Here is a 13274-nt window from a genome sequence, read left to right on the forward strand (position 1 = left end):
ACCCGGGACCAGTGGCCTTGAAGTTGCTTGATCTTAAGGTCGACGCCGAGGATGGGGTTCACACGTTCGCGGATCCGGCCCCAATATGCCTCTCCATTCTGATCCGTCCCACGGATCGAGTCGTTGGTCTCCTCCGTCCAAATTTGGACGATGAGATCCGTATGCTCGGGAGCATACGTATGACGGTACCTAGCGGCCTTGTCGTGCTTGATTTTGGTGGCCATTTCCTTCCTCCGGCCGCTTTTCTTTGGTGGGGAGACACTCTGCTGAGCACTGACCGGTTCCTCCTCGGGCGGGCTCTCCTCCAATTTGATTCCTCCCATATCAGGATGATAATCGGAGGAGAGATCGGGGCACCAATTTGGATCGTAGAAAGGGTTGTGTGGATCCATGACGGAGAAAATTGTAGGAGAAGAAGAGGTGTGAAGAGAAGAAAATTGGAGAAGAAGATGTGTGAAGAGAAGAAGGAAGAAGGTGAGGTGTTTTAAAGAAGAGAAGAAGGAAAAAAAAAATAATGAAAACGGTCGGTCAAAGGTGCGGAAACCGAGGAGCTGCAGTCAAAATTCGAATAAAATTCGAATTTTCGAATTTTTCCTTTTTAAAAAAAATAAAAAATTGGGCGCGTGCATTGCACGCGCCATCTCCTCCGCCCTTCGAGCATACTCGATAACTCGAGGAGTCCTCGAGGAGCTCCACGCCGCATCGCCCTCCCTCTCCTCGAGGAGCTCCTCGAGTACCCGCGATGCGAGTGCTCTAAGCGGTGCGACCTCCTATGTGTGAACAGTGAGGTCCCGGGTTCAAACTCCACCGCTCTCCCTCCCCAATTCCCTCAAATAAAAAAAAAAATAGAATCTCAATTGGGCGTTTAACGACTATAAAATTTAAAGGTAATATTTTTTTCTTTCAAAATTGTAGTTTCTTTTACTTTCCTGTATTCTACTTTCCATTCCAATTCGTATAACTTAATTATGTGGGATTTTTTTTTAAGTTAGGGGAAATGGCAACGATTAACTAACTACGATCAACCAATGTTATTATAAATATGATAAATACTAGAACTACATAACTTGTGCGACTAAAATGATAATTGCCTCCACGCCAGTTATTTATATCGACCAAAATATTTCTCTTTATTTCGGTAAATGAGTATTTAACTATCATTTTTGCTACAAATCAAACATTATCTAGTCAAGAATAGAAACTTTCTGAGATGATTTGACGGTAGATAAACCCAAATCGATGGGAATGTTTGCATATTAGTCCTAATTTATTACTTTATTTCACCTTTTATTTTAGTCATAATTAAATCCTAGTCCCTAATTAAATTATTGATGGTGTTATTTTGCAAGTTTAATGGCACCTGGTCAGGTCAGGTCAACCCACATGCGCAACAGTCATTTTCAACCAACAACTAAATTTTAATTTGCCCCAGAAATGGGAAACAATTACTTTTCAAATATTGATTATTATTAATATTATCGTGGAATTAAAAAATATCTAAATTAAATTAATAAAATTAAAAATTATTCATTACGATAAAAACATTATATTGTTGCTAGCAAATACACTATTTTTGGTTTTAAATCTTTCAGATCATTTTCGACGAACAAACACTCGAACGTGAGAGCAAGGGATCACTCAACGGATGGACGAGCTCAAAGGGGGAACCGCGAGGAATGGACAAACATCATTGCAGCCCAGATTGCGGTGGAGGAAAAAATCGAAGCCGCCAAACATGGGTTACCCGGTCTTGGGATACTTCTACCCTTTCTCTCAGTAATGGCAAATTCAAACACAAGGATCTAGGTCTGATACCCGGCACCCCACCTCTGTGTGGCATCTTCCCTATGTGGAACCTTAGTACATGGAGAGGTACGCCACCGGTCCAAATCCTTAACACTTATCATTTTATCTTTCACATAAAAAATTTAAAAACTAACCACAAATTTTTTAGTTGTGAATTCGAATTCTAAAGCTTAAATTCACAATCAACACTATTTGTAGTTGCAAATTAGAGCTTTAAAACTTGAATTCGCAACTAAAACTAGTGATTCAGTTATGAATTCATTGAATTGATTGTGAATTCAAGAATATTAACAACACACATCCGTCTCAATTTTTGTCCCAGTTTAAAAACTCCTCAAATTTGTAATTATCATCTGAATTTTTTTTCTAAATGATTTATAAAACTTGATCACCTTCATTCCACAAATTCTCTAAAACAATTTTCTAAATCAGAAATCATGAAATTTAATTCCCAATCAATCCTAAATCGTGACATTTTTTCCAATTTAGTTACAGAATCTTCCAGCGGAGAGAGAAGGGATTAACAGATTCGAGAGGAAGTAAATCCCCAGTCGATTCCAATTGATTCTTCAATTTATTTGGTGAAATCTGTTATTGTAGTTAAAGAAATGAAAGGAAAGAGCGCAGTTCCACGTAATCAAATTTTAGCGTTCCAAAGCTTATTCAACAAGAAATATTCATTGCCAACAAAATAAAGAATAGAGCCTTTTTCGTCATATGCGGGCTGCTGGTGGCGGCGACGGCGACGGCGACGGCGGATGCCGTAATGGCCTTGATCGTACAGAATCCCCTTCAAAAGTGCTTAATTTTTAAATTTCATCTTTTCTCATAAAAAGTGGTTAAATAGAGATGCTTGAATTCTAAATAGCACGGCTAAATTTGACTTTTCTCATAAAACTGGTTAATTTTTAAATTTGATCTTCATTGACATTTTTTATTTTTGCTACCGAAATTGATATTTTGATACATTAACTCTTATCAAATCATTGGAACTTGGAGGCATCACATATTTTATTTACCAGGTGTGCACGAAATTAGAATTAATCTACGTTTCGTGACTTGGTATGAATTAATTAAGTGTGCCTCTCAAACTATATATTTGGGATTTCAATCGGTCAATTCCATTGAATTGTCAGATTATTCGGGTGCAAGTTAAATGGATTGCAAAATTTTCAAGTTAAAATTTTTCGGTGTTAATTCTAAATAATTGAGTTTTAAGCTAGCTCATCGGACTAATCAAACTTAAAGTTTTATTAAAAATTTTAATTAATTATTTTAATTGACAATATTATATTTGTAACAAAGAAGTACACAATAAATAAGTAACATTTCAACATCCATTTATATATAACTAATATGCAACACTTAGAGATATAAAAATACTTAATACATACACTTTTATTAAATGATTATTATTTCCTAATTTTTACATCTAAACGTTTTATGTTTAGTATTGGATTAAAAACACGAAAAAAATGAAATGATTAGTATAACTTTATAATATTGAATTTCTAATATTAAATCAAAATACATTTCACAAAGTTTCGAATTTTTTTTTATTATACTCCCTCCCTCCATCCCCCAAATAACTTCATAGGGGGATGGGGGCACACGTTTTAAGACAAAGCTATTGAGTGTATTGAAAGTGGTGAAAATGTAATACTCCCTCCCTCCCATTACAAATGTCCTACTTTTCATAATGGGGTGTCTCATTACAAATGTCTCATTCCATTTTTGGTAATATATTCTCTCTCTATACCTAATATTTAAATAATTTCCACTAACTCACTTTATCTACTTTCTACATATTTCTTAATCTACGTGCTCAAAAGTTATGAGACATTTGTAATGAGACGGGTGGAGTAATTGGTATTGAAAATGGTGAAAAATGCTATGATGTAATATAAATTTTATTAATAAACTCAAAAGAAAAACAAGAAAACAAAACAAAAAGACAGACAACAAAAAAGCAAGGCTCCAGCCCGAGCTCGAAAAAAACAGCGAACCAAACGCAGGGGATAAGAAACGGGAAGGCAACTTCGAAAACTCCAGCCTTACTATTGTTCCCAAGTTGCCCGATTTTCCATCCCAAAAAACGAACAGAATAGCACCACTGGAAAATTCGAGTGGCAAGGAAGGACCAAAAACAGGGTCGGCTCGCAACCGGTTGTCAATCGACCACCCGAGTGAAAAACGGCAGGTGGATATCCTCGAGAACTAACGTGCGGATGATAGGGATCTCATATGGCCAGAAACCATCCTCTGCAACTGTAGAAGCCATGTAATCAGCTACCCTATTGCCTTCTCTAAAGATATGGGAGATTCGGAGCGAACTGTGGGAAAGATATGAAAGAGCTTGCAGCCAACGGGCCTTGAACCGCCACAGTGAAAAATGCTATAACTAGTATTGAAAGTGATGAAAATATAAAAAGTAAGAATAAATGGTGTATTATTAGTTGTGGGTAAGTGTTCCAAAATTGTTAAGAAGTTACTTGAGGGACGGTAAAAAAATGAATGATATAAAGTTATTTGAGAATGAAATGAGTATTAGTTTATAGAAGCAAAGTAATAAAGTTGAAAATTAAATAACGAGAAAATTTTCATATAATCAAACGAACACATTATTTTTGGGTCAACCCTACAGGGTTCGAGTTATTTTTGGGTCAAACCTATCAGGTGTCAGACTATTTAGTTGTAATTTTATTGGGTTAAAAAATTTTAGTCCTAATCCTCATAAATTGTTGCTCTAATCAGGTCGACTCATAGATTTCTAACTAAATTGACATCTCTAATATATAATTTTATGAAGAAGTAGACAATCGTTAGTTTTTGTAGAAAGGTACAATCTCAAGTGAGAATCGCATGGATTAGTTGTTTCGTCTTAAGCTCAAATAAATTTTAGATATCTTGTTAAGAATATCTAATTTTTATCCAATAAAGGAGGGAGAAATTTTAAAACAGAGGATTGAGATTTGTTGCAGTAGAGCAAGACTAATCAACCGACAAGACGAAGAGTTGAATTTTGTGGCATTAGAGTAAACCAACGAAGGAAAAGGAAAGGACAATGTTTGATTTTCTTTGACATTTTGTGGGAACTGAAATTCAAGCCAATTGAAATTATTATTTTATTTTGATTCTTTAATCTTTGGTTGGACATGATCATGTTTATTAACTGCGTATATGTTATAAATAATCAAATTAGTATAGACTAACACCATATCTAAATAAATACTTCACACTTTGATGGGACTCAAATCAAATACTACTTGAATTTTGTTTTGTCTTTCTTTCAAATTGAGAATTCAAGATAACTGAAAGTTTAATCTTTCTTTCATCTCACATTTTCTTTGTCCCATTATAAATGTCTCATTATTTTTTGACACAAAAATTAAAAAATGTATAATTAGTAGATAAAATGGATTGATGGAAATTATTTAAAGATTAAAAAAATATTTTCAATAGTTTATTTAGGATATAATTGATAGTGTACAAATAACTTGAGGTTTAAATTGATATTTTCCTGTAAATTAATAAATTATCAATAATTTGAATTTTAACCCCCTAAACTTTAAATATTATGACAATAACACCCCACATTACGATAGATCATACATAGAGAATATACAAACACATTTTCTTGACACAAGATTCCTTGGATAGATAGCATAATCCTGTCTATATATCATCTTCGACCCACTTTATCCTATAAGATTCTTTGTATAAAAGTGTTCACTTTTAAATTACTTCCATCACTTCTATTTTTTTTTATATCGAGATAAAACTTAAAATATTTAATATTTAATTGATAATAACATGAAATATCTACAACCTACATCCCTCGTATTGAATGCATACCTTTTATTTTATGCTATTTTTGAAAGTTATGTACACTTTATTTTTTTAACACTGTTAATACATAATTTTTATAATTTTATTCTTGTAATTTACATTATTTATTCACAATACATCAAAGCATCTATACGAATTTATGAGGATCGAAATTGAATAATATTTCCTTCGTCCCACGAATTTTAATCAGTAAGAGCATCCGCAATGGGATTACTTGATAGCTTACTTGATAGTGGTTGTGTTATTGAGTATGTAATATTGCATTGGTGTTACTTGATAGCCTACTTGATAACATTAGTTTTGATTTTTATGTTTTTCATTTAAATTTAATTGCATAATTTAAATAACATATTTTTCTAATAGTTAAATACGCCATTAAACACAAAATTTTAAAACACCTAAAACTTAAAAAAAATTGCATAAAAATTAAAAACACCTAAAACATCATAAAAAACCATCATTAAAATTACATAATTAAAATCCTAGTCTAGACCACGACGCCTGAGCACGTCGGCGACCATGGACGCGTGCAATGCCCTTTGTGAGTCCGTCATGTGCGTCGTATCCGCGTTCAGGAGCTGCATATCAAGCTCCCTCTCCTTGATATCGTTCATCCGCTGGTACTGGGCGGTGAATGCCCTCATCTGCTGGTCGGACCTGTCCAACCTCTCCACTATTTTCGGTGGAGGATCCGAGCTCGTATGCGACGCTGATGCCTTCTCTTTCCCCTTTGCCGCCTTCGTCGCCTTGTTGCCAATGGGCCGGGAAGAAGAGATCTCCTCGCCCGACGCCGAAGTGGTGAAGCCGCCCTCTTCCGTAGTCTTTGTCCTCTTGGAGGCATGCACGTCTCCAAGGAGGTACATCGACTTGAACTTGGGATTGTTCCGGAGAACTTTCCACGGGTTCCAAAAATTGAATGTGGCCTTTTGTGGGCTTCGAGCCTTGAAGAGGATTTGGGCCTTGTCACGAAGCATATCATCCGAATGACCGGAGGGCCAATTGTTGCGCGTCTCCACCCAAATAGCTTCCCAGAGACGCACATCCGCTGCTACTCGGGCCCAGTGGCCTTGAAGTTGCCGGATCTTAAGGTCGACGCCGAGGATGGGGTTCACACGTGCACGGATCCGACCCCAATACGCCTCCCCCTTCTGATCCGTCCCACGGATGGCGTCGTTGGTCTCCTCCGCCCAAATTTGGACGATGAGATCCGTATGCTCGGGAAGGTAAGTATGACGGATCCTTCCTTCCTTGTCGTGCTTGATTTTGGTGGCCATTTCCTTCCTCCGGCCGCGCCCTTCTTTGGTTGGGAGGCACTCTACTGTGCACTGACCGGTTCCTCCTCAGGCGGGGTCTCCTCCAAGTTGATTCATCCCATATCGGGATGGTAATCGAAGGAGAGATCGGGGCACCAATTTGGATCGTAGAAAGGGTTGTGTGGATCCATGAAGGAAGAAAATTCTTGAAGAGAAATGGAGGAGAAGAAAATTGGAGAAGAAGATGTGTGAAGAAAAATGGAGAAGATGGGGTTTTTTAAAGAGGAGAAGAAGAAAAAAAAATTAGAAACGGTCGGTCAAAGCACAAATATCGAGGCAAAGCAGTCAAAATTCGAATTTCTCTATTTTTTTTTTTTAATTAGGGCGCGTGCAATGCACGCGCCTTCCATCTCTCCCCCTTCGAGCATACTCGAAGACTTGAGTATTGCTCAAGTACCGCCCCCCGCAACGCACATACTCGAAGGCAACGCCTTACTCGAGTAGGCACTCGAGTAAGGCGTTGCCGATGCTCTAATCTTGATAATTTTTTTTTAATTTTTTTTTAGTTGAGTTGTCTTATGTAACTTGACAATTTTCTTTATATAGAAAATTTTATTTTATTTTATTCTATTTAATTTTTCACTTTTTCACCTATTATATTTAATATATTAAGGGGGGTGTATTAGTTGTGGAGTTTAATAGATTTCCACGGATTTTAAAAGTCTGGGTGTATTCGTTCCAGACTTTTAAAAGTCCATATAAATCTGGGTGTATTCGTTTCAGACTTTTTAAAATCCATACAAATCTAGGTGTATTCGTTATTCCATTGACTTCAAATCCGGAATGACTTTCATGGATTTCATCCAAAAAATACACACGACGAAATCCGGCCAAGAAACACGAGAATTGAAATCCATGGAGTTTTGAGCGTGCGCTGAGTTCCAGCACCCGCGGCCAAGAAGCCAGCGAGCGCCAGAACTCAGCACACGCTGAGAAAGGCCAGCGCTCGCTGGGTTCCCAGCGGCCGCTGGGTTGCAGCGGTCGCTGGGCCCAGGCAGCCCAGCCCAGCAACGCTTTTAAATACCCATCTTCGATGGTTTTCTCCTCACATTCGCCAGACGCCTACCACGCCTTCAAAAAAGAGTTCAGGGTTCTACTTTACCTTTTAGCAAGGTATTTTTTCATAAATTTTATATCTTCATAGTATTTTAATTATGCAATTTTTCTATAGCATGAATATTGTACCTTTATAAATTATTAGCAACTGTATGTTGTGTTTCTATTGCATGTGAGTTGATTTTTGTTTTTTGTTGATGTTTTTTATTTTTTATTTTTATTCATTCATATAGTACTGTTCGGTGTCTAGTAATATTATTATGGGAGACTCTCAACCACAAGAATCCAAAAAAAGGGCAGTGTATGAAGCATGGACACAGGAACAAAGTGATGCCTTGTTACGAATTCTGGTTGAATCTGCAATTAGGGGATGGCGCGATAATAGTGGTATATTTAGCAAAGCAACAGTAGAGGAAAGAATATTGCCTGTTCTGAATGACAAACTTAGGTGCAATAAAAATTATAATCACTACCAAAGTCGTATCAAATGGTTTAAGAGCCGTTGGACTGCGTATTCAAACCTCATGAAGTCTAACTCTGGTTTTGGTTATGACAACGACACCAAAAAATTCACGGCCCCAGATGAAGTATGGGATGCGTATATAGAGGTAAATTTGTTATCAATTATTTTTTAAACACAATTTAATTTAAATAATATAGTTAATTAATAATTTTGTTATTTATGTTTTTAGGCTCACCCAAAAGATGCATACTTACGCACTGGGAGTTTTTCGAATTATGATGACTTGAGACTTGCTGTTGGAAACGGTGTGGCTGTAGGAAGAAACGCAATTGGAGTTGGCAGTGCTACTGATGCTAGGACAATAGGAGTTGATGAAAGTAGAGGTCCAACCATGGAGGAGTTGAATTACGATACTGCTACTGAGGCGTTTGTAGTACTGGGTGAAGATGATCCACCGTTATCCGGCTCCAAATCACCTTTGGAGCCCACTGAAGTGCCTGTGGAGTCCACTCAGAGAAGAGCTCCCGCCAAGAGAAGCAGAGGCCAGTTTGAGACAAATTCAGGCCACACTGAAAATAGTTCGCATCAGGAGCTCCTGGTAGAAATTAAAAAAGTCACTAGCACAATGGATCGAGTTGAAAGCCTCTTCGTGAAACGAGATACTATGATGGAGAAAAGAGAAAAGGAAAAAAGTTTTACAACTTGGGATGCTATTGAAGAAATACCTGATTTGAGTGAAGAGGACCGCTACACAGCATTTGACTTGCTTGTTACAAAGTCACAAAAAGATGGATTTATGAAAATGACTGTTCCTCAACGTAAAAGATGGATAGAATTCAAGACTAGGAAATAGATGATATTTTAGTCATGTTTTTTGAACTATGTTTTATGAGTACATTGTTTTGTTGGTTTTATGTTTTAATACTTTATTTTGTTGATTAATGAATGGTTTTTTATGAGTATTTTTAAAAGGATATTTTTTGTGAGTCCCTTTTATTCTTATTTCAATTATTGTTTCATTGTTTTAAATGGCAGCATGAATTATGAAGATAAAATTAACATTGCAATTGAAGAAGACATAGATGAAGAACTTGATGATGAAATCGAAACAGAGATGGAGATTGAACTTTCTGTTCATGCTAGGCAACTGATGGAAGCAGCTAAGGTAGTTATCACTCTAGTGGGAAATATTATGACGCATCATCCGACTGCTGACAATGCTCTGATGCGACGACCAAAGACTAGGGAAGGATTCCGTTTTATTACGAGAATGATGGATGGAGATCCGAGCCAGTTTCGACAGTTGTATAGAATGTATCCTGACGTCTTCATCAAATTATGCCAGATAATTAGGGAGAAAGCCCATGTGGATGATACACGATACACAACTGTTGAAGAAATGTTGGTAACATTCCTCATCATTGTAGGGCACAACGATCGTTATTGTAACGTTCGTGAAAGGTTTGGTCGTTCGCATTTTGCTGCTAGTCGGAACTTCAACAAAATCTTGAGAGCATTGAACACCATAGCACCAGACATGATGTTTAAGCCGACTGGCGCAATACCCGCTAAAATTCGGGAAAGTACGAGATTTTATCCTTACTTCAAGGTATAATATTTCTGCTCTTGTATTATATTAAATATTTATGATTTTTGTATAACACATTCACCTATTATTTTAGGATTGTATCGGGGCTATAGATGGCACTCATATCCCGGCCATGATAAGAGGAAAAGACGTGAGTTGTTATCGTAACCGTCATGGGGTGAATTCGCAAAATATTTTGGCAGCTTGCAACTTTGATTTGCAGTTCATTTATGTGCTTAGTGGATGGGAAGGCTCAGCCCATGATTCCAAAATTTTAAGTGATGCATTGTCTAGACCAAATGGACTCCACGTGCCTCAAGGTAAATATTTTCTAGTAGATTGTGGATTTGCTAATCGTCGACAGTTTTTGGCTCCGTTACGTGGCGTTCGATATCATCTCAAAGATTTTGGTGGTGAGGGTCGTCATCCAAGAAATGCAGATGAGTTGTTCAATCTTCGACACGCATCATTGCGAAACGTGATTGAACGCATTTTTGGAATCTTCAAATCACGTTTCACAATTTTCAAAACAGCTCCTCCGTTTCCTTTTCAAACACAAGCAGAGTTAGTTTTGGCTTGTGCTGGATTGCATAACTTTATCCGAAATGAATGTCGTTCTGATGAATTTCCAGTCGAAGTTGAAGAAGGAAATGCTGCAGCAGATGTTGAAAACGATGCGGACATTTTGGATTATCTTTCTCAAAGCCAGCTGTCTCAGAGGAATGAAGCTAATGCATGGAGAACAAGTATTGCTAATGCTATGTGGGAAAATAGACAAATAACTGAAACCGATCAAGACACACAGGCGGAGACCGAAGATAATAGTTAGGGAGGTGTTTTTATGTTTTCGTTGAATTAACATTTTTTTTTCAATGTTGAAATTTTTATGAATGTTGACGTTTTTTTTTTTTTTTTTTTAAATGGATATTGGTTGATTTTATGGAGCATGAATTATATAATTATGGGTATATAGTTGGGGATTTGATGAATTCCACGGAATTGAGCATGAATTAGGGGGTATTTGTTTGGGATTTGAGTAAAATCCGAGAATTCGAGCATTCTGAATTAGGGGTCCAGCGGCCGCTGGAAGGCAGAGCTCGCTGGGTTTCCAGCGCTTGCTGGGTTCCCAGCGAGTTCTGCCTTCCAGCAGCCGCTGGACCCCTAATTCAGAATGCTCGAATTGGATGGATTTTAATCAAATCCCAAACAAATACCCCCTAATTCATGCTCAATTCCGTGGAATTCATATTTTTTGGGGTGCTTATGTTAAGAATTTTTGTATATTTTTTTATTTTCAGTTCATCATACATTATATTCATGTAAAATTGTATGATCATACTATAATTCTTTGACATGATTAAAATGTAATGAAAACATGAAAATCATGAATCAAATGCAAACATAATTCATGAAAACAAACATTAATCATTGTTCAAAAGATAAAATTATCCAAACTCATAAAACAATGTCAACATTAATATAAAAACTCAAAAACGTGGTCTCCAAGAATCCCACTGGCGCTGCAGCTCGGCAATCTGCTGGTCTTGTGCATCAAAGCGAGCATTCATATCATTCCTCATTGATGTCATCGATGAGTCAAAATGAGCTCGGAATGCTCCCATGGATGAATCAAAGTGTGCACGGAATGATGTGAGATCATTCTGAACCTGCTGATGGTAGTCTCTCGGGATTGAACCACCAGCTGCTCGCTCTCCATTCCCCTCGTCTTCTTCCTCTGCCTCTTCGGCTTCCTCTTCAGCTTCTTCTTCGTTCTCCTCTTCTTCATCATCACCGGCGGTCCCAGATGGACCGGCACCAGGATCAATGCGGGGACGACGGCCTGCTGCAATCTCGGAGTGTATGTAGTTAACTACACAAGTCCTCTTCTCATGAGGAACCAGCGTGTATTGGTCAGAAATCAATTGAGCTGCTCTGAGCTCAGTATAATCAATGTACTCAGCATCCAGGTCATCCTGACCATGGATAGGCCCTTCTGTCGCAGCAAGAACTCCATTCTTGTGTGCCAAACCAGTGATAATAGCAGCGAAAGAAGCATGGGCAGTAGGGCGCTTCTTCGCCCGAATCATAGCAGCCCAAATAAACTTTGAGATGCACACTTTTGTGCCATCTAAAGCACACTCCAGCAAAAATACCTCAACTGCATTAACCTTATTCGCCTGCTCCTTTCCAGACACATTATATGCAAGAAATTTATGAATAATAGCTAATGTCGGATCCTTAATGTACCCACTAGGCATACCCGAACTATCCCAATTATCACAGTCAGTCAATCGATTCCACGCTTGATTAACATTCCATCCCCGAGTTTTATCAGATAATCCACCAATACTGAAACCAAAAACAGCTTTCATTCTAGCCAAACTAATGCGATACTCTCGCTCATACATCCTAGCTTTAATCCATTTCATATCACCAGCCATTTCCACAGTAGTCATGAACTCATGACATAAAGGATCATACCCAGAAAAATCAATATTTTTAGCATATTCTTTCATCCCTAGATTTTGCAAATACAACTCAACTTGCTCCTCAAGATTCAAATCAGTAATCAACTCCCAATCCAAGTAATGCGGAGGAGTAATATAGTTCTCGTTAAATTTCTTAAATATTTCTCCTTCTAATTCGCTTTGCAATTCAAATGGACATTCATACCTTTGGCTCAAAGTAAGCTCCCCTCTACCGACGTTTACGTTCTTCGTTCGGACCATTGTATTGTTGAAGGTGATTTTAGAGGGTAGTGGTATGGAAAAATTGTAGTTGAAGGTGATTTTTTGGGGGGGATGTGCTGGAGCGGCGCTGGAAAGGAGAAGAGTGAAATTAGGGCACCAGCGCTCGCTGGCCCTTTATATAGCATTTATTTAGTCCCAGCGCTCGCTGGGTTTCCAGCGGTGCTGGGTTTCAGCGTGCGTTGGCATCATGGATTTCAATTCAAGAATTATCCTCCAAATTCTACGAAAATCAGTGAAAATTGGGGTGAAATCCAACCACGAATTCTTTGAAAGTCGTCTGGAATCTATGTGAATTCCATGGAATTTAAAATCCATGAACTTTTTAAAGTCTGTAGAAATCCACAACGAATACACCTCCCTAAATATTAATTTTTTAAAATTCGTGTTGGAGAGGAAGTGAAGTGATAAAGCTTCGTTGGAGGGAGTGAGTATTTAATGGAGTAAAATTC

At 37.7% G+C, this 13274-nt stretch overlaps 2 protein-coding genes across 2 annotated transcripts; both read left to right on the forward strand.

The window, feature by feature from the left end:
• Positions 1-8099: 8099 nt before the first annotated feature.
• LOC130999583 (uncharacterized protein At2g29880-like) lies at positions 8100-9340 on the forward strand. The gene is made up of 2 exons (XM_057925153.1): positions 8100-8632; positions 8717-9340. The coding sequence occupies exons 1-2, from the start codon at positions 8285-8287 to the stop codon at positions 9338-9340; spliced, it is 972 nt and encodes a 323-aa protein (XP_057781136.1). The 5' UTR covers positions 8100-8284.
• Positions 9341-9523: 183 nt separating this feature from the next.
• LOC131010883 (uncharacterized) lies at positions 9524-10904 on the forward strand. The gene is made up of 2 exons (XM_057938584.1): positions 9524-10096; positions 10170-10904. Exons 1-2 carry the CDS (start codon positions 9524-9526, stop codon positions 10902-10904), a joined length of 1308 nt encoding a protein of 435 aa, XP_057794567.1.
• The last annotated feature ends 2370 nt before the right edge of the window (positions 10905-13274 follow it).

Source organism: Salvia miltiorrhiza, chromosome 1 (genome assembly GCF_028751815.1).
Source record: "Salvia miltiorrhiza cultivar Shanhuang (shh) chromosome 1, IMPLAD_Smil_shh, whole genome shotgun sequence".
NCBI lineage: Eukaryota > Viridiplantae > Streptophyta > Magnoliopsida > Lamiales > Lamiaceae > Salvia > Salvia miltiorrhiza.

Coding starts and splice junctions, on each gene's coding strand:
- LOC131010883 (XM_057938584.1), top strand. CDS start 9,524: ATGAATTATGAAGATAAAATTAACATTGCAATTGAAGAAGACATAGAT. Junction 10,097..10,169: donor GATTTTATCCTTACTTCAAG/GTATAATATTTC, acceptor CTATTATTTTAG/GATTGTATCGGGGCTATAGA.
- LOC130999583 (XM_057925153.1), top strand. CDS start 8,285: ATGGGAGACTCTCAACCACAAGAATCCAAAAAAAGGGCAGTGTATGAA. Junction 8,633..8,716: donor TATGGGATGCGTATATAGAG/GTAAATTTGTTA, acceptor TTATGTTTTTAG/GCTCACCCAAAAGATGCATA.